At 41.0% G+C, this 22,182-nt stretch overlaps 1 protein-coding gene across 1 annotated transcript; it reads right to left on the bottom strand.

The window, feature by feature from the left end:
- Positions 1-1,615: 1,615 nt before the first annotated feature.
- si:ch211-276i12.4 lies at positions 1,616-21,928 on the bottom strand. The gene is made up of 7 exons (XM_044364209.1): positions 12,776-21,928; positions 9,327-10,947; positions 7,110-7,138; positions 6,106-6,234; positions 5,328-5,394; positions 5,073-5,180; positions 1,616-3,981 (listed from the first exon to the last, which is right to left on the bottom strand). Exons 1-7 carry the CDS (start codon positions 12,886-12,888, stop codon positions 3,346-3,348), a joined length of 2,703 nt encoding a protein of 900 aa, XP_044220144.1. The 5' UTR covers positions 12,889-21,928; the 3' UTR covers positions 1,616-3,345.
- Positions 21,929-22,182: the final 254 nt, after the last annotated feature.

Below are 22,182 nucleotides of genomic sequence, written 5' to 3'. Positions count from 1 at the left end.
ATGAAGTCTCCTCTTATCTCGTTTCAACCAGAATCCAACTAACTCACTGTACTTTCCCCAACCCAATTGCATCCAAACTAAATTAGTTTTAAGTTAACACAGCTGATAATTTACTTTCTGGTTATGCATGGTGGGACATTACATTAACAAAACAACCAACTGTAAATTGCCATCTTTCTTTTTCAAAGAATCTCTGGGTTAATGTCTTGAAAAGGGAGTAAACCATATGAAGATAACTTCCTTTTCCGCAGCAAAGATATTCATTGATTCATCTATGGACTGAGATGGAGTAAATATTGTCCCCCAAAATGATCCCTGAGACTCTGACGAGGAGTCAGGCAGGGGCTATTTCATGTAAAGTGAAAGTAATGCAATGGAGAGGAGAATTATGCTTGTAGAGGATGATTAAAAGCATGTGATGCAGTGAGGGAGCTTGGTGGGGCTGGATCTATAGGATTAGACTGTTATTATAAGTATTTATGACCGCTTGAGTTTGAGCTATAGTTAAGTCGGAGCCAGTCTCATGTTTCCAGCTCTAACAAAGCACCAAACCAAACAAACTCTCACACCATAACTCTAGATTGTCCACTAAGGTTCTTTTACACCATTAGCGTTAGCATCACATAACATTTCCGGGAAGGTAATTTAATAGTGAGATTGAGAAGCTTGCTTATATTGGCATAATGAGCAAACTTGTTTTCCCTCTAGTGGCAGAGATGGTGGCGTTTTTCAGTTAATCTGTCCATCAGACATTTTGATAAGAGAAACATATCTTGACAATTTCCGACTATATGGCCATTAAATTTGGTGCGGATATCCAAGAGGATAGTTGGTAATGAGTCAGAGATTCCCAGCTTTTCATTCTTGCACCATACTCAGGATAGGATCACAACTTTTCAAGTCTGTCGTAAAACAATAGTCAGGAACCCAAATGAAGACTAACACACATTTTTCTTGCTGTAATTATTCCTTCTGTTCATACTGACCATTAAGAGATCCCTTCATAATGCTCTTACAGTGTAAGTGATGGGGGAAAAGGTCCACAAGCCTCCTTCTTGTGGAGGTATTTAAATGTATTTAAAGTTTATTGGAAGCTAATTTGAGGCTTCAGCCATCCAAATTAGTCAAATCAAGTAGATATCTTTCAAAGTTGCTTTTTAGTGCCAAAGTCCCTCTTTGTTACTATACTTCCACCACAGCTCAACAGGAAAACACTGTCCGTCGAGACACAGAGTTTTTTACTACAAAGACTGTAACTTTGGAAGATAGCTACTTTATTTGACTAACTCAGACTGCTGAAGCTTCATATTATCTTCAGATAAACTTAATTATAGGAGGGGATCTTTTAATGGCCAGTATGGACAGGAGGAATGATTACAGAGAGCATTACAGTGTTCATTTGGGCACCTGACTATTGTTTTAAGACAGACTTGAAAAACTGTGAACCTATCCTTTGAGGCTTTGAGAACAATAACGAGCAATAATATGAGCAATAACGTCTGTATGTTATATGAAGAATCATTACTCCTTATGACATTTGAGGTTTACAAGAAGAAAGAGAATAAGAAAATAAAAAAATAATGAACAGACTTGTGTAATCTGAGATATTGCTTTAATTAAATATTATTATATTTATTGTTAGAACAGTTATACCGGTACAATTACATATTGAGTTGATGTGGGCGGGCAGAAATCATATCTGATGAGGGATTGGTGGCTATACAGATAAAAAATAACATTACTATGCTGCTGCTGCACTCTATCCAGCTGACATTATAACAATACTACACAATATTACAACTTAATGTCTTTTAACTATACATTTTGATTCTTCCCTCTACAACAGCTCACAACATCTACTCAGGAAACATACCGTTTCAGTAAGGAAGGACCAGCACATTTTATGTATCATATATACATTTACACAGAGAAAATCAATATTTACACAATTCTCTGCATGTACAGTAATATTAAATTTATCATTTTCTGCTAACTTAAAGTTATATTTCACATAAAAGAGTTAATTATTTTAAAATGTTTTAAAATGTAAAATTTAATTTCAGTTAGATATCATTCACCATCTGCTTTCAATTCTAAAGTGTGGTTTTCTAAAGTGTCATTTTTCACAATTGTACAGTGCAAACAACACAAGGAAACACAAAATGGATTATTAAGTTTGTAAAAAAGAAATTTTAGAGGTTACTCTCACGGTTGAATTTTAAAATTTTAAAAAGCTGAAAAACATTTTTCTTATTGACACTGACATTGATGGTACAACAGGCTGCTGTTGACTATTATAAACTCACTCAAGTGTCTGAAAAGAGATGCATTGCTTGCAGGGTCTCTAAGCACTGTACTGGATCTGAAAAGGTTCATTCAGTCTTTGTCTAATTCAAGAGTCATCTATTGAATTATAGTAGGTGGTAGCACAATCACATCACATGACATGTATTTTACTTTAAAAAGTGATAAGTGATAATCCCTGATAAGAGGCTACAGTGTTGAATAACACTTTATGCTAACCTCAAAACCCTTTTTAAAAAAATTCAATATCCTTGGTGTCTTATGTTTTCAAAAATCTTGACTTTCATTGTATAAGTAAATCTAATAGGCCAACTGTAGCTGTTGAACTTACTACTGAAATGGAGAACAGTTTCTGTTTCAAAAAAATGTATTCATTTCTTTTTACATGTCTTTAAAAGTCTTTTTAAGTAGATTTTTCACATCTTCACACTTGATGTCTATTGTCATAGATAATGTTGGATGTTTTGGTCATTTCAACTCTCCACACAGGGAGCTACTAAACATAGAGGCCATATTCTGCTACAGTAGGGACTTTGTATGACACAGTGAATGAAGCCATTATATGTTCATTTAGGAGGAAATTACAGGGTGACAGGGAACAGGCAGTAAATGACATGTTATAAGAATTACTGCCTAAATGGAAAAATAGCATATTTATTAAATAGTTTTCTATAATTGTATTTGTCTTTTCTACTACTTCATGTTCAAATTTTAAAATATTTAATCATTTAATTGCTAAAATCATTTTAATGTATTTACTCCAATGTTAAATGTTTTTTCTTTGCTTTCTTTTCTCAATTCCTTTTTTTGTGTGGGTGTGAAAATCTTGTACCTTCAATTTATGGCAATCTCTATATTTCAACATTATGCAAGAAATAATATTCTTCTGTCTGGTTAATGAAATCCTCTCAACACTCCATGGATAAACTAAAAGTACATTATATACAAGCCCAAAAAGCAGCAATGATATATACATATGAGCAACTCCATATTTCCATATTTCTCTGAGACAGAATATACATTCATGTTGTTGGATGACTGTCAGTCTGCCACTTTGCCTGCTTGTTCCGCCCACTGCTGCCCGCCCTTCTGCTCCTTCCCTCCACCAGCCTCCTTATGGGCCTGCAGCTGCTGCAGGAAATCATCCAGGATCTGCTGGGCTGTCATGGAGGTCACATCCACAACATCCTGCTCCAAAAGCGTAACCTCTACCCCTCCCTTCCCACCCCAGCTGTCACCACCCACATGGGCCTGCGGAAGGTTTGGGGGGGCATCGGTATGGTTAGTGCCCTGGGAAGGTTGCTGTTGGCATTGGGGATAGAGAGGTTGTGGTCTGGCAGCGTAACTGTCAGCCATTTTCTTATAGATTGCAGTGCTGATGGCTGCCACAGAGAAAGGCGGGCTGTGGCTGGCATCGTGCTGGCCTGAGTGACAGCCTTCAGTTCCTGTTGTCGGCACCCCCTGTTTAAATGGCATGAAGGCTGTGACCCTCTGTGGACCTGCCTCTTTTGTCAACCAATCATGTGCTGTCTCTTCTACTTTAGGAGCATGGGATTGGTTGTCTCCTTGTGGAGAGGTGGCAGAGTGGCTGATCGGAGTGGGAGTTGTCAGAAACTTCTGTATGGCCTCAGCTGAATCAAAGTGCTTCTCCAATAAATCCTTTATCAAGCACGGCACCTAGGGTTTGAGACAACAAACATAAACTCTGAATTGAATCCAAACAAAAGAAGAAGAAACATCACTTTATACACTCCTAAGAGTTTTCTATGATTGATCATTAAGATGTGATCATCTCATTTTTTGAAATACTTGTTTGGCCTACAGTGTCATTTCAGGGCTGGAGTACGTAATCAGTTATAACACTCGACACAGCGGATTATGAGCTGTGGGTGCCTTGGCACAGACACGTAAAATGCCAACTTCTACCTTCCGTTCCTCTTGTCCTTGCCCTGCATCGCTCCACGTTGTTTTACATCTTTTTAGTGACATTTTGCAGGTCAACCATGTGTAAAGTGCTGCTGTTGGTTGAAAACTGCAGTTGAACTTCTGTACTGTATTTTGTTCATGCTCAAGATTTTTAAAGTAGAGTTATTCAGCTAACATATTTAAATTGCCTTACAAATTTTAATGTAGGCTTGCTGTGGCTTAATTTTCACTGTATTATGTCGGAGAAAAAAAAAACAAATAGGCTAACAAAAGTGAATATCAGCAGTTACTCAAAAAACTGGATCTATTAAACTATTAAAGGATCAAGAGCAAAAAATGTGACCAGGATATATCTACTTTTGACTCTCCAGTGGTCTCTCCAGTGACAAATTGTTAATAACAGTCTGGGGGCCCCAAAGGGCCTCTAGGATTCTGCCGAGAAGGCCTGTTAAATAATTCATCCATGCTTTCACACGCATCTCTAGGATGCACAAAAAAATGTGTTTCATAACTTATCATCTTGACCTGAGTGTGATGGGGCTCAGCTTGAGATATGAGGAGCAGCTGTGCAAACGCAGGTTCAAACACAGGTGCTAAAGTAAACATAGCTGTGTGTGAAACATAGCTTTTTCCTAAAGTAAGGACACAGGAAGATGTGGTTTTATGATATTAAATGTCAAAGACAGAAACTATCAGCCAAAACCAGGATTAAAGAAGAAAAATTCATCCCAATAATGCATTCGGTTAAAATGTTTACAATATGTCTGTATCTACTGTTTGTGGATGTGTGTGTGTGTGTGTGTATGTGCACACAGGTGTCCAGTAGATGGCAGTGTGCTCACATTAATGTTCTCCAGGGCAGCGATGGTCCTGTGGGCGTCCTCCAGCTCTGAGCTCAGCTGGGACACGCGGTTTAGCAGGTACTTCCTCTCACTGGACAGGCTCTCTGACTGCACACACCCACACACAGAAAAGGTTACATTTACATGAAAGTACATAGGGGGATGTGACTATTGTTAGTCTGGTACAAGATAAGATCACTTTTGTGTTATTTTGCCTGGGGTTTCCCATCTAAATCTCCCTGAAAGTTTTCTCACCGCTATGTGCAGGTGCTCCCCCAGCAGATTATTGGCCTGCTTGGTCCCAGTGTGTGTCTCCAAAAGGCTACAGGACAAATCAAAAGAAGAGACACCCATGAAACTTGGGATTTTTTTTCAAATTCTGTAATATGAGACATGTTACTACCACTCTATCACCATGCCATTATTTTATCTTCAAAGACAGTTGTTTGTGAGGTCAGCTTGCAACCACAAACTCTGCTAACAAATGTGAAACAACTGGCACCAAACTGGAGCCCAGTGTGAGGTGACCATTCACCCCAGTTGCTCCAGTCTATTGAAGAATGTGAGGTATGTGCCGGGTAGGCAGTTGTTTGGTGCTAAATACAGGCCTCACAGGGCCCAGATCAGAACAAGACTCTCACTGGTGAGTGTGAAGAGACAGGACAGATGCCTTGACTCTGTGTCTCTGTTGGCTTAGGAAAATGGGTCACTACAAGACCTAAACACCCACAAACCTGCACAGGGGCAAATGTGCAGCATGTGCTGTTACTCTACTGTTGTCATCCAGTATGTTCCATGGATCAATTGATCTATAGAAACTGCTACAGAAAGCTATAGGTTGATTTGATCGATTTTTATTGATTAACAGGGGATATGAATTGGAAGTGACTCTCTATGGCGTCAGTATGTGAGCACACGTCATGTTATCCTACATGTGAACGAAATTCTTGTGATCTTAAATACTTATTTGTGCATAAAAGTACTTGTGTATAAGCAGGACATGTTGAGTTTTGTTCTGATTATGATCACAAACCTTTTATACTTCTCCTTGACATGACTAAGCTCGTCCCTGGTTCTCTGCAACTCTGCCTCCAGGCTCTCAATGCAGACCACCGTCTGCAGCAAGTTCTGGTGAAGATCCGCATTCTCTTCCTGCAGTGCCCTGAACACAGAGGGATGATGGGAGATGGAGTTTTGTCACAGAATATATTTATTCCTGAGATGATTTAGGGGTGTACGCTGTGTGGATCTGGATGAATATTTTAAAGAAATGCTGTTTTTGGTCTATTACTTTAATAAAGTCTGAAATCCAGGCCCAGTTATTTGGCAGTAATAACATTCAAAATGAGGCCTTCTCTCATGTACCTCCATTTTGAGAATCTATTCATTATCCCAAGCATGGGCAGATAGGGTTTTTTTTACTATAAAGATACATGATGGCCCCTCACACCCATGGTACACACGTGTTTTCACTTATTGTGCTTGGTTAGACCTGCGTACAGACTGATTGACAAATCTTTCACACCCTGTTAGCTTTGTTGCACCTTATAAGGGCGGGACAAATTACACCTTTATCATTCTTACTTGTGGATGTAGTTTGATGACGTCACATAATTCCTATCTGAGTTTCACCTGACAAAAATATTTCACATTTCAAAGGGAACAGTCTGTGTAGGTGGACACATACAATATATAGGAAGTTGGCAAATACTACTAGCATGAAATTAAATATTTATTTAATTAAAATTATAATATTATTATTTATAATTTAATTAGAGTTATTTTAAAGTTAAACTCCTTTTGCATTTGGTATTTATGTTATTTTGTCCAACCCTTTTTCCTGTCACATATGCTCATGCTAACAACATTCAAATGATGGTCACACGTCTTCCTGTTAAAACAGTAGTGGAGTGAGAGAGGATTGTCATTAGAGCGCTCAATAGCCACTGACCCATCACGAGAAAGACCGACAACAGAATGAGACAGGGAGAAATGTATGAAAGGCAAATGTGAAGTGGGTGGACAGAGAGCACTTACTGAAGGTGGTCAGTGTCACACAGCGTGTCCTAGAAAAATAACAAAAGAAAGATAAGAGGAAGTTGTACAAGCCTAGTTGGCTTTTCATACAGAGCACAAATGCAGTGCAAGTTTCATTTTGACTCTGTACTCCAGCACACTGAATTGAAAATGAAACAATGACTTTCTGCTTTAATTTGAGAGCATTTACATCCTCATCTGATTAACTGTGTAACACTCATGTTGCCCTTTTTGTGTAATTCCCCCTCCAAGATTAAAGTGGAGGACAAGCTCTTCATTGTTTACCCAACATAAATGTGAACACTCCTTGAGTGCCTTTGTTGATAGTCATCACTTCAACCTCATTGTCATAGTTTCATTTGAATTGCAGTGGGCTGGTAGAAGTAAAAAACTATGAAAAACATACACATGAACATACAAATAATTTAATAATAATATAATAAAAATATATGTGACACTGGCTGTTCAGGCCTGCTGGATGAAAAAGCATACAAAGTATAAAACATACAGTATATAGAGAACAATAAGTGAGTAAGAATAAGGACATGACAACCATCCATCCATTTTTATATCCACTTCTTACTGTTCAGTCTTACAGAGGCTGGAGCCTGGCCTAGCATGCACTGTGTAAAAGGGAGACTACACCCAGGATGGGTCGCCAGTCCATTACTGGGGACATGACAAATTGAATAAAATATTGAGTTATGGCAGATCTGCTCCCGGAAATGGAGTCTACCGGAATCGATTAGTTCTGTGAAGCTAAACTGTAGCCAGGATTTTTCTTTTCGTCTGTGTGTGTGTGTGTGTGTGTGTGTGTGTGTGTGCGTGTGTTACGGATGCATAATCGCATTGATTGAGTGCTGATAACCAACAGCGAATGTCCCTAGTGCTAACGTGTGTTAATGTGCCTGGGGCATGGGTGGGGGGGGGGTGCTTTCTTTTTTTGTGTGTGTGTGTGAGTTGTATTGTGTGTGTGTGTGTGTGTGTGTGTGTGTGTGTGTGTGTGTGTGTGTGTGTGTGTGTTATTTGACTGAACCATAACCAGGCAACCCAAGTGAGACCGTATCCTGCACAGTGCCCACACGGAAAAAGGCGAAGTTATGTAATGTTGTGTGTGTTTATTAGTACATAAGAGTGTAAGCCTGCACAGATACTTACATAAGAGCAACGTGATACTAACTCTTATCCACCCAACTCTCTCTCACATTCTGCATAGTGCTGGCTGGTTGCTGGTATGTGCTACAGATTTATCTCTGTTGATGTGTATTGTTAGTCTCTCAGCCTACACAGTCGATTCATAGAACATACAGCAGCTCAGCCTTGTAAAGAAACAATATCCATTTAAATCGATGAATAAAATAGTTCTCCAAACAAGTTTCCCCTAAAAGCACAGGACTATCGTCTGCTGCATTGCTGATGTATGACTCAGCTTGAAGTGCGCAGCATTGGACCCATCCCACACAGAGTGACTCAGCCACACTGCCTCTGCAAAAGAGGAGCAACACTCCATTTGTTATGCTCATCCTACTCTTTCTATACCTTCCCTTCAGTGCAGTGCTGTGTCTCTATGAGTTTAATAACTGACCTGTTTTACAATTAGGCTCATGATTCATCCAGTTCACCAGAGTTCTTTTAAAGGAGCATGACTCATGATAAGGCCAAAGTACAGTACAATGTACAAGGAAACACTCATTATAGTTGTATAAGATAGAACATGAAGAGGTCATGTTGCAGGTTTTGGTTGCCCATTTTCCCATATCATGAAGCAATAAATATTTCAAAGGTTCATGTATTTCTCACAAATATCCCATTGAAAACCATTTTTGTTTTAGCAGTAAGGTTTCTCTATGTGTTCTCTATGTGTTGCTCAAATTGATTGGTTTATTTGATGGATATCTTAAAGGACATATAATATAAATACAAAATAAAAAATAATATAAAAATTATATTAGCTGACCAAGCAACGCTAGACAGATAAGCTTATTTGTCAAATAATCCAATTGTGTAACATTAAGATAATTACATTTGCTGTTTTTAGAGTAGTTACAACCATGTTATCAACCAATACATGTTTTCATAAATGTTTTCTGAATTAAGCTATTTATGTTGTGTTTGTGACATTTTCCTTTCAGATTAATAATGTGAGGCCTGAAATCTTTCCTGTCTTGTGATATCATATTCTAACAAACAGCAAAAACACTGTTTAAGTCAACTTACCCTGTGTTGTTTGGAGTGCCCCACATGCTGCGAATGGTGTCGACCACTCTGCTCTGAACTGTGACTGGTAGCTGTGGAGGCTGTATCTCTGGTCCTGGATGAATCTGATTTACAGGATGAAGACTCAGATCCGGGGCCTGGTCCTGCACCCTGGGCTGAAGATGGAGGGGAGTTGCTTGGTCCTCGTTGCCCAGGACCAGGGTGCGCCTGGTGAGGCTGCGGCTGAGGGAAGTGCTGGGTATGAGGATGTGGGCTGTGAGAGGTGGTCGTCTGGTGTTTGCGGTGGTGCCGTTGTTTGGGCTGGATGGGTTCAGGGCTGGTGCTGGTTCCATCAGTTAGATGAGGGCCACACCTGCCATACCTGTCCCCTGACGTGGAGCTGCCAGTGGGTGACGGCCTCCTGTCTTTACGGTTGCTACCATGGTGAGTATTGTGGCTGGCGGAGTTAGGGTAGTGACTAGGTGGAGGGCTACCATGGTGGTTCCTAGCCCCATATGAGATCAGTTTATCAGGATTGGAGCAGTCCGATTGTTTCCGAGAGCTGTTGCGAGCTGCTTTCTCCTGTCGGCTGTGCTGTTTGGGATGCTGCTCCCTCTCCTCACCTGAACTCTCTCTGTGCTTCTTAGGTGGGAGCTGAGGCTTGACTGGGCCATGTGTTTGGGCTGAGGCAACGCTCTTGCCGGTTGTTTTATCTTTGTTCACACCTAAGATGTTGAGATCTGATGGACTTATAACTTGTTTGGTTATCTCATCCAGGAAGGCTGAAAACTGCAACTTTCCCTGCACAAAATTTGCCCTGGCTTGCTCTACCACGGCTTGATCGACCCCTTTCCCCTTCTGTCCACTAGGATCTTGTCCTTTAGCAACTCTTGGGGACAACACCTCCATTGATTTCGCCTTGCGGATGTCTCCACGAGGGTCCCTATTCTTGAGGATTCCTTTGCTGGGAAGCTGGCTGGAGGACACTGCTCTCTTTGGGCCTCTGGAGACTCCTAACACAATGTCCTCCTCACTGAAAGCCAGGCTTCGGTTCAAACTAGCTGTCTTATACAGAGGTCCATAGTTCATGTGGGGTACCCTGGATTGTTCTCCTCCCTGATCACTTTCATTACCCTGCAGAAGGCCCTCTTCACTCCTGCTGTGACCTCGGTCAAGGGGAGAAAAACCACACTTTCCCCTCTGTTGTGAGCTCCCATGTGACTGACTACAACCAGTGCCATTGCTGCCATGTTTGATGGTGGCAAAGACAACAGGCTCGCTGCTATCATCTTCCCGGAAACCCCTGCGCACATCTGAGATGTTGGAGCAGGACAAAGAATGCTGTGGCCGCTCAGCGTGACGAAGAGAAAAGGGATCGTTTGCACTTGCCTCTGTGTACCAGGAGGAAGAGGAGGAGGAAGAGGATGAAGACAGAGAAGAGGAAGAGGCCCTAGAAAGAGTCACAGGAGTGTCGTGGTTGTAAAGTATCTCATCCTCTTCGCTGTGGTGAAATTGCCGTGTTTGATGGCGATGGTGGGTGTCACGGTGAGGGCTGTCATGGACATAGTGACCATGTTGATGGTGGCGGTGGTGCCCATGGCTTTCATCTGTATTTCTGTCGGTGTCATCAAACATTGTGTACCTACAACACGAGAACACAGGGAATTGAGCAACTTTAATGATATCTTTGCATCAGTCAGCATTAAATGTACACATAACTGCACATTTGTAACTTATAACCACTTTCAGCTTCTGTATGTTTGATTTCAAAAGGTGGCTCACTAAATGAAGTTGTCTTTATTAACAGCCTTTGTTCTATAATGGCAAATGGAAGTAGACAAAACATGAGGCCGCCACGAACGGCTGCGGCAGTTCAGCTCTCTTCTATTTTGTGTTTTTATTTATATATATATATTTGTACTATTTCTACTGAACCAACAAGAGTTACCTTTGCATGAGAAGAACTTCTTAACATAAGATGATGTTTTCCCAGATCTATGCCCTGAATTTTTGATTATTGCTTCTCAATTGGGAATCATACTGACACCTTTACTGACAATTTGTCTGTCAAACGTACACTACATTTCAAACAAAATGGCCAAGCTGCAACTTTTAACCAAATCTAAAAAAAACCTCTAAAATCTGCAAAGCCTGTAGTGTCAACGGCAAAGAGATGGACCACCACAGCTACACAGGATCCACAGGCCTGCCTGGATTCTGGATTGCAGTCCAAATACACATGTCAGAAGGCCATCAGAGTGGCCAAACAGAAACACTCCCAGAAACTGAAAGAAAAATCAGCATCCAATGACCCATCTGCTGTCTGGAGAGGACTGCAGAGTGCAGATCATTACAAACTACAAAAAGAAAACCCTTTACTACTTGGACGATTATCACCTTGCAAATGACCTCTCAGTCTAAGTCTAAGCCTGCTCCCCCATCACCCTGCCTTCCACTTCACACCCTTGAGCCATCCAGCAATCCTTCCACCCCCTGCAGGGCTGTGTGCTCTCTGCCCTCATATTCACCTTTTACAATTATGACTGCACCTCCACCAACCCCTCCATCAAACTTCTCACACAACACTGATTGTCCTCATCCATAAAAGTGATGAGTTGGCCTACAAGCAGGTGGTACAGCAGCTGGCATCCTGGTGCAGTGCCAACAACCTGCAGCTCAACACCACCAAAACTGTTGAGATGGTAGTGGACTTTAGAAAAGACAACATTGTCTTGCCCTTCTGGGACAGGACATCAAATGGGAGAATGTTACACTTTCAATCTATAAAAAGGCTCAACGGAGGCTCTGCTTTTTGAGGCAACTCAAAAAATTCAAATTGTCACAGAGAATGCTGGTGCAGTTTTACACCGTCATCATCCAGTCCATCCTGACCTCCACACTGGTCTGGTTCCCCTCAGAGAGAGAGAGAGAGAGAGGTAGGCTGCAGTGCAATCGTCCACTAAGAGAAAATCATTGGCTGCAGCCTGCCTTCCCTCCATGACATCCACACCTCCAGGGCCAGGAAATAGGCCAGGGGCATCCTGGCCGACTGCTCATGCCTCGGCCACCACATATTACAGCCCCTCTCCTCTGGGAGGAGATACTGGACAATTAAAACCAGCAGACACAAGAACACTCCTAACTCCCCCCTCAGAATAGCAGTGTCATCATAACAGTGTCTGTGTTTTATGTTATTTATCAGATTTTTATTTATTGGTTAGGTTTTTTATTGAACCCACCCACCGTTACAGTGTCTATGTTATGTTATTTACTAGATTTTTTACTGAATAGCCTATAAATGTCTTTGCTTGTTTTGAAAGCTGAATCAAGGAAAATTCCTGGTATTTCTGTACTGCAAATAAATTATTGTTGAATCCTTGCAATTTCAGAATGTACATGGATTTTATTTCTCAAGTCTTGTACCATTAAACATGAATATAAATCTGCCAGACTGGAATGAATCATCTTACCTGTGTGACTGAGGGTCATGGTGATGATGATGATGGTGGTGGTGGTGGTGCTTCTTCAGCTTGATCTCATCCGGGGCAGAGGGGCTGTGAACAGGCTTAAAAAACTTCTCCATCACCTGTCTCTTTCCTGGTGGCAGGCTGGCGATGCTGTCTTGGTTGGGTTGACTACACAGGTGGCACTGATGAGGATCCGTGTTGGTGCTCAGCTGTTTCGTCTGCTCTGCAGCTCTAGTGTCTTTCTGGCAATCTTTTTCTCTGTAAGGCTACAACCTGTTTGTTGATGTCAGCTGTAAAGATCATCACTTTAGACTGTTTGCAGTCATTCTGACCACGAAAATAGGTACAATATCTGAATAATGAATAATATTCTAAACTAGCTAATAAGGAATTTAATCCTCAAAGAGTGTGCTCACAATAAACTCTTCAAAGGATAAATCTCCAAAGCATCCAGTTGTTGGATTTTTGTGTATCTATCTACCTGCATGGATAGGTTTGTCTCCCTCAGCATCTGGCTGCAGAATAATGGAATCGTGGCTCGTGAGCAGGCATGTATGAATTACTGGATGTTGGCTTGATTTGACATCACGCCTGATGTAACAGCTGGGAGCTCATTGAACAAGCTAAAAGAGTGAGACCTTTGTCCTTTTACAGGACACAATCGAACCGGTCCCTTTGGAACATGATCTATAACAGGGTTCAATTAACCCACTGATGTAACTTGCAATATGGAGTTTTTCCCACGTTTGTGGCTTAGTACTACACTTCAAGTTTATGTTACCTTCCTGTAATCTCGTGTGACATTTTTCTAAACTTTTTTTGTCACTGCAATTGTTATTAATATACAAAAAGCATCTATGAGCATCACTGGTGCTATTGAACTGCCCATAGTTGCCCCATTGATTTTAAAGTTTCCAACTACCATCTGGCTAAGGCCTAAATAATTACATTAAAAAGGGGTGGGCTAAATGACTATAGGTTACATATATACTGTGAGAGGATATTATGAGATTATGTTATACTGTGGCAGCTATCCCCTTTAATATTTCTGATTGAATTAAACCATTGGTGTTAATGTTACAAATAAGCAGGAGTGCTTGGTCATATTTCATTGTTCTCAAATGTTTGCATTAATGTGATGAACTACTTTGATTTGTCAGGTTTTTAATTTGCTGGAGGTGCCAAAACATTCCTCTTTGTTGGGTTATTTAATTACTTAACTCTCAGGTTATTTAATTAATTAACAGTTTCTGGTTGGATTTTCACCTCACATCAAATTATGATATAAAATGACATAGCCTCATGTGACAGAGGACTGCAGTGGTATTTTTAACATTTCACATTACTGACACAATCACTTTTCAAAACTATAACACTAATTTATGAACTATAACACTTCATAATGACTTTGATGAGTAAATCACACCAAGGTCTTGATCAGCCAAAACAAGCCTTTGTTTTAGCTTAAGCTAGGTTATCACATGAAAGAAGATGCCTCTCTCTCTAATGTGTGTGGACTGACTATATCCTGTTTAACAACCATGAAAGAGATCAATTCATGGAGGTTGGGAGGAACTGAAACTCATCCAGAGGACAACTCCCCCACACTGTTGCTGATCAATGGCATAGAGCTTTGATGAGGATAGTTACATAAGGGAGGTTGCCCAGACTTGTCCAGGGTAGCTACTGTAATCAATGTTGAAAACTAGTGCGGATAAAAACAAAAGGGAGGGATAGGGAGATTTCATGTTTTGGGAGGGACGTGACAGATTGCATATCCTCACTGCTCCCTCTGCTGCTGAACAGGAGCAACTCCCTTTGCAGCACTGGTAATTTTCCACCCTGTCATCACCACACACTTTCTGGCTCTGGATGTTTCTAGATATTTCTGGTTTTATCATGTACTTTCAGCCAACACTACCACTGTAAGTCCAATATCAACCTGAACATAAGTTCGGAATGAACTGGGCCATAAGACTATAGACTAACAATGAAGGCTGTCAAAGATGGGTTTACAACTACATATGAAACTTGTTAAATATACAGCAAGCACCAGCAGCTTTTAATGAAACTACTAAACAATCTACCAAAATAAGAGAACACATTATTGAACATAAGCCATCCAAGTTAAAGAAGGAGATGAGCTGGCTGTTTTTCTATTGTTTGTCAATCACAAACAGCGTATCATTGCAGTAAAGGAGAAGTAGTTCCGGCGATTCAACCACATTCTAGTTTGATCCGGTTTGTAGGACCGTGTTACACATATATCAAGATTAAGCCGCGCAGCCATCCGTGTGACGTCAGCTGTTTTGATGTTATCATGTGTAGCTAAAGTGGGTTGAAAATACATCTTTTTATTGTATTTTACTTCACTGGTTTGTGTTTAAGATATTTTCAAATATTACATTAAACTACTAATAATAACAAAATCACAAACTCCCCTCACTGGTTGCCTTTCCAAGTCAGTTTGAACGTATCTTTGTGTGTATTATTATAGTGCTGTGTTTAAAAGTACTTTATATATAATTTATTTCCCCACATAAATTAGTTTGTTAAGCTTGCTCTTTTGAACTCGATTTTACAGCCACAATCAACATTTGCAAGCGTTTGGGTCGTGCGAAAGTGGGACTAGTTTCTCGTCGGACGAATACCTCCCCTCTCCGTAGTCGAATCACTCAAACAGTATAAATTGAGCGAGTGACGCCATTTGCTTCACACAGCGGCACTGAAACGAATTCGGCTCGATAGAAGGCGTCTCAGGTTAAACCGACCTTGTTTTTCTTTCTTTTTAGTACTTCAAGATTCGATTATTAGGAACGAAGATAGTAGATTTGATCTACTAAGCTTGATATTGTTAAATATTTGAATTTAGCGTGTTTTAATCGGAGTCAATGAGCGCTAACTGAGGCCCTGTCTCGAAGGCAAATACATTAGCTTCATTATCAAGATACGTATCTTACGTTGAAGAGTCAGCAAGTCTTTTTGCTAAAATGACAAGTTTCGTCAGGCAAACTTGAAGTGAAAATGGCCTTCACTCGAAACCGAAGCTTTTTTTCTTTTTTTTTTTTGAATCGTCACTGTTAAGTTATGGCGATAACGTCAGGCTAAACGAGCCAAATATAGACTAACGTTAATGTCAACGTTGTTAGCATATTACTGTGGTCGTACTGTGAACAAACAGTCAAAACAGCGCCTAAACAGTTATCAGTATAGAAGATTAACGTTATGTTTTTTTTAAAGAACCGAATCAAAGTCTCTGATTTTCATGTTAGCAACGGCAGTTGGCTCAAGATGGGAGCCGTGACGTAGCAGCCTGCAAATGTTGGCTATTGGTTGATTTGAATGACGCGGTCACATGGCCGATCTTTTTCCTTATGCGTTACTAGACGGAGGTTATAAGGGAGTGGTCAGGATTTTACCAGCCGCTAGGTTAGCAACCGTTAGCACTGGCAACAAAACTACACCAACCGACCGCTTGTATTTTTCGTTAGCCCGAAGTAAAAGGTCGAAAGGTAGAAAGCGACAGAAGAGGAAAAACGTATTTAGTAACAAAATAGGCAGTTCACGGTTTACTGTTGTAACTGACAAGATTGTTTTGAAAGTAACAAAGGCAGTGAAGCCAGATGCTGACGAGGCGAAGACAAGAAGGGGCAGACAATCTTAAAAAACAGAAGATCAGAAAGTTACGAGTATTCAGAGCAGCTCTGTTATGAATAGAGAAACAAAACGAGAAAACATTTTAATTATTTAAACAGATGTTAACATCAGATCCAATTCAATTATCATTGAATAAGTTATGAACAATTGAGTGCAGAGGCACCAGTCTCGGACTAAATAGAGGACGTCAATGATGTAGACTGAAGAGAAAAGGGTTAAACCTAATTTTTCTATAAAAGGAAGCAAGATTATTTCTGCTAATAACCAAAGAAGCAAATCAGTATTTTGTTTATTTAAAATCGCGGACCAGGTCCTGGTCTCAATCTTAAGTCTATGCTATTGTTTGGGCGAAGAAAACCTTGAATGCAATCAAGCAGTTTTTTTTTTGTTTTTTTTTTTTAATCACTTGAGTTCTACTCAGTGGCTTTGTGTCAGGCATTATGCATTATGCGTTTGCCTTAATAACGTTCAAAATTGAAAGTGATCACCTTTGCTTTGACCAAAGAAATAACTGAGGAAAAAGTCAGATTTAGAAAGCAGCTTGGAAGAAATCACAGCTTATATTACCAGAGCCCTAGCTGTAGCTCAAGGAACCACAGGCTAGATGTTTCTGTATGGATTTCATTTTCAGTTGTCAACTTTAAAAAAAAAAAAAAAAAATTTTTTTTTACTTTACTTTAGTGAAGACAGAAGATTTTTTTTTTTTTTTTTTCGGGGGAAAATGGACTGAGTTATCGTGGGGAGGAATGGACTTAGTTATTGTGAGGAAGAATGGACTTAGTTATTAGAGGAAGATCGCAGGACCAGCGAGGAGCGAGGCCGTGGGACACGGGGAGGACCAGAGTGGAGCCAGACAGGACAGGACCAGAGTGGAGCCAGGCAGTACAGGACCAGAGGGCATGGAGGGAGGATCAGAGGGGGCCCAAAAGAGCAGGCAGCAGCAACAGCAGTCATCGAGGGTACACCAGATGGAGCCAGAGGCGCAGGGCAGGGTAGCAGCGCAGAGTGGCCATCACTGACGCAGTTGCAGCAGTTCCAGAGCGAGCGAGCAAGCCAGCCAGTGATGAGAGGGTGGGACGGGGCGCACAAGTGTCTTCTAGCTTCTCAAGTTAAAAGCAAGGGATTGGTTTGTATTTTGGGTTGAGGTATCTCTGTAACATTCTCAGGCACTTAGTTATTTTAACTACTTTCTAGTAGCAACTGTTGTAGAACACAATTTCTCGCACAGTTCTCTCTTCCCTTTTTCAGGCAAGCCGTGTAAAGTGTTTCGTACCGTGGTCACCCCTCCTGTTGTGCGCTGACATGAGTGTGGTGGTGTCTGCTGTCATGAATGCCTTGGTAGTGTGCTGGCGAGAGGAACGTCTTATCGGGACTTCTCTACCCCCTGCAATCAGAAGTAGTTGCCCAGCCGGAGGGAGAGGCAGTCCTTTGTTGTTCAATAGGTCTACCCCAGAGAAGTTTTCAGCATTGGAGTGTGAGAGTGGATGGTCTCCTGTGCGGCCGATTGAGTGTATACAGCAACCCTTCAGTGCTTCAGCAGCGCCTCATTGGTACAAATCAGCTACATCTACCTCTTATCCCGAGCAGTGAGTTAATGCATGAAATGTACATGTGGGTGTAACTATCCTGTACATCAAGTCATCATTGCCTATGCTGTATAGTATACAGTAGTTTTGCAATCAAAAAAAATGTATTGAAGTAGTATTTGACCCTGACTACAAAAGAATTTTGGGTTAAGGGGTGGGGGGTGGGTACCTAAAACGTGTTTCGAGTTCTTCTTTTCACAGGCTTGGCCCCCTAAAGGTGACCCATCGAAAGAACCCCCCTGTGCTAGCCGCTCGGTTGAGCTCATCTTATTTACTGTAGTGCTATGGATCGGGATCATGTGCATCAACTGCGGTTTTAAGAGATGTAGGAAGGTATTTGGTATTGTTCAATAAGTCCATTAGATTCACTATGTATCAATTCTACACTATTTGGAAGGTGTTGTAAATGGGGTTTGATGCACATATCTTGGGTAATGGGAGGGTGGGTTGTGGGGCGTTAATCAGTCTCTTCCTAGACTTCACAGCTCCTTGTTACCCAACGCAAAACGGCTTGAATAGGAAACATCCAGGTGCAACCAACAAGATTCAAGTGGACACTTTGCCTCGCAGGATAGCAACCTCAAAAATAGCCTCCTGGTGTAGCAAGAAGCTCTATTTTCCCAGGGAGTGCGGTAACAAGTCTCTTTACTAGAAGTCATTGTAATTCTGTACAGGCTGCAAGTTGCTTTGTGGGGTTGGGAGGGGGCTTTGTATTTGTGACTCTTGCAGATAAAGTTAAATGGCCCGCCCTTCAAAATTCTCCATTCAAGTCCAAGTCTTCAGTTCATAAGGAAGGAATCCTTCGCGTTCAGGCCTGCGGTATTTAAATGCTTCTTCTGGAAAGTAGTTTGATTTCATTTGTGAATTGTATTCATAGTCATTCAGTTGTGTCCTTTACTAAGGCAGTTTTACTTCTAATTGCTGTAATGCCAGTAATTGTGTTGTAGTTCTGTACTGCTTCATTGTATTTGGGGAGGGGTATTGTGGGAGAGGCTTTTTCCTTTGCATTTTTTCAGTGTGCTGTGTCCTGTGCGCTTTCCAATACCCGAGACCATCAGGAACTCTCCTAACTCATTGTATGTTCAAGTTTCCTTGCGCAGCGAGCATCACGTAAGGTCACTAAATGTGTTCACATTATCTTTAACATTCATTGTCTGGCAAAATGCCTCCATTGCAATTCCTTTGCAATTAGTTACTATGCCTTGTATTGACAATACAATGAGTGAACTATCTGTAAAGGATTTTCTTACTGCATAATAAATGCATAGCTTGTTGTGATTGAATACAGTTTTGGTATGCATTTGTTCTTTTTGGGGGCTTGTGTGGGGGAGCTTTTCTTGTGCTTTTTCAGGTATGACTAAAGCTTGGAGCTTTGTAGCGCACGGATGTGACCTGGGCTCGAATGACATCCTTTTCAAAGTGGAAAGTGAAGGCAGATAAGTTGAATCCATCAAATATTGATGTTGGAAAGCAGAAAATTCTCAACCCTAGAACGGTCACTTATCTTGAATCGGTTCAACTGCCCTGTTCTCGAAATGAAAGCAACTTGCTATACTTGACAGTAGAAATAGCACTGTTGTGCTTTCTTACAAGAGTCTCTTGTGATAACGGGAAGATTTGATGGACCTTCATTGATTCTGACGTTATCTGCAGTAAAGCATTTGGGTAAGGATAACAATAGTCAGTTCTACGATACTGTGGGGGGGCATAGGGGTGTTTCTTGTCTGCCTTTTTGATCTTACAGAACAGTCCAAAAGAAGAATGCTATCTACTAGGACAACACAGGAATCATCATGCCCTTGAAATCAACCAACATGCAGTTTGAACAAATGGAGTCAGGTTGTGTTTTATGTATGTAGATGGGAGTAATTAGTCCTCAGCTGCTAGCCCTTGCGCAACTGTGTAAGCGGCAGGTCAGTATGTTGTCTTCAATAATTTGCAATCGCGCAACTGTGCGAAAGTTTTCACAAATTAAGTAGCTGAGGAAAGCTGTGCATGGTGCAGCTTTAATTTGGTCTGACATGCAGCGCAAATGTGTTGCTGTAGTTTATTGTGCATTGGTTTTGGTTGGGCGTATCCCTGCACTTCTCTTCACAGAAATCAGAGTGCAAGACTGGTTCAAGCACGAGTGAAGTCATCTAACCTGGAGTGTGTAGTAAGATGTTGGCTTAATTTGTCAAATTAAACTTCTGTAATGTAGTTGACAAAATGACATCTTGGAACTGGCTTTATGTTAACCTCAAATCATCAGTAACAATAATGCTTTACTAGCATATTCCTCTTTGGCCAAGGGGCCCTGTTGCTTTGCATCTTAAAACCCATAAGATGAGTAGAACTCGAATCTTTGAGTATTGTGTGGTGGGTGTGTTGTGTAGATCACTCTTTGTTTCAGATCATTTTCGTCTGTCCACTCCGATCTCGCCTGCCTCTGAATGCAAAGCCATCTGTGGAAGCTGTCAGCGAATATGAGTGTGGCCCCTGAATGAAGTACCAACCCTCCCCCCCCTCTGTGCGCTTGAGCTTAAATCTGAACCCCCCCCTGACGTCCTTCGCAGAAGCCCCGCTCTCTGTGTGTTTGTGTGTGTGCCTTTTTTTCTTTTCCCTTTGGTTTCTCAGGTCAAATTTCCTAAAACGATTGTCTTTTATTTGGCATCTGGGATGGCCTAACCTGTGATGGAACACTGAGAATCCAGTCACATTAAGATCAAGAGCTGCAAGCTTGTCTCGCTAATACTGCATCACTTCAGTCTCATGGGTGCTAAGTTAAGTAATTTTGGTTCCCTTGATTTTTTTCTTTAACATATCATGGCTTTAATGTGTAACTCAACATGTTGCATGCACATCAGCTCTACATAACATTTTATACGTAATGCGCACAACATAGTGTTCATGAAGTCGTTGTCAAAACATTGCAGTAGTGTTTGGTCAGGGATTTTTGGGGGGGTGGGGCAACATTCTTCTCTCTTCCTTTCAGATTTCTCACTCAGCTTAACTTGCTACTGAGCCAGGCGACTTAAACCTCTGCAGGGAGTCATTGGATGACTTGGTACAACCAGCCTCTAGGGGTAAAACCTTAAATACTTTGAAGAATTGAGTATCACTGAGGAAGAATAGCTGGTACATACTGTTACGCGGTAAACAACCATATTGGCATAATTTGTCATATTGGATGAGCATTTGGTACAAGTGTGGGGTTAATGTGGGAGGGGGGTGGGGCAGCTTAAATTGTCCTGTCTCTCTTTTTTCCGTTACAGCTGTAAACTTGGCAGTTCGTTTGACCTGTGAGTCCTGTCAAAGGCTTTGAGTATCACCAGAGATGCTGGTCTCCTGGGTTTGTTAAATATGGATACAGTGGAATCGGTCATGCAACAATACAGTGTCGTTCTGGGAAATGCTGGGGATTGGGGGAAACCAGTTGTCTCTTTCTTCTAGTTTCAGCCTCGTGACCAAGAGAAATCCCCCATGTGGTGACAAGATAATGTAGCAGCCAGGTGTTCACGGGCTTTCTTTTCCTGGAGGAACAAATTTGTTCCTCCAGGTTTTGCTTTTGCCCTTTTTAATACAGCAACAACAAAAAAAGCAAAAGACTCCGGTGGTGGCACTCCTGACTCTGTTGGGACAGGGTTCAATTCCCTGCGGTGTCTTGCTTTTTCAGTGTGCTGTGTGGGGAAACTGATGTAGTCATTTGACGATCTAGTTATGTTAAAGAAGTTAAGATATGGGCCCCTGACTAGATTTATTTACTTTTTTTATTTTTCATCTTAAGAGCTCTGGAAGTCAGCTACAGGAAAAAGTTAATTAGTTCTAAATGTTGTGGTTTAATTAATAAAGGAACAGCACAGGAACTGAAGACGAACTGGGTGTTTGAGAAGAGCAAGAAAGGACGCTGTTGGAATTGAAACATGTTTATATAAAAAATGTAAATGATCAATAAAACTGTCATTATGCTTTGACATTCTGTTTTTCTTCCCACTGTCTCATCCACCTGTAATTGTTACTTTGTCTTAAATGGCTTTTAAATCTTATTAGTTTATTTTCATGCTCATTTTTAGACATAAGATGACAACTGTAATGTGAAGTACATTTTAGCAGAAACTAAGAAGTTTTGACATTTAGCAGTTAAGTGCCTTATTTTATCTCATAGTGCATTGTTTCAAATATAGTGTA

This window comes from Thunnus albacares, chromosome 10 (genome assembly GCF_914725855.1).
Source record: "Thunnus albacares chromosome 10, fThuAlb1.1, whole genome shotgun sequence".
Taxonomy (NCBI): domain Eukaryota; kingdom Metazoa; phylum Chordata; class Actinopteri; order Scombriformes; family Scombridae; genus Thunnus; species Thunnus albacares.
Note: the sequence above shows the minus strand (reverse complement) of the source record. Positions and strands in the feature narration are given on the sequence as shown.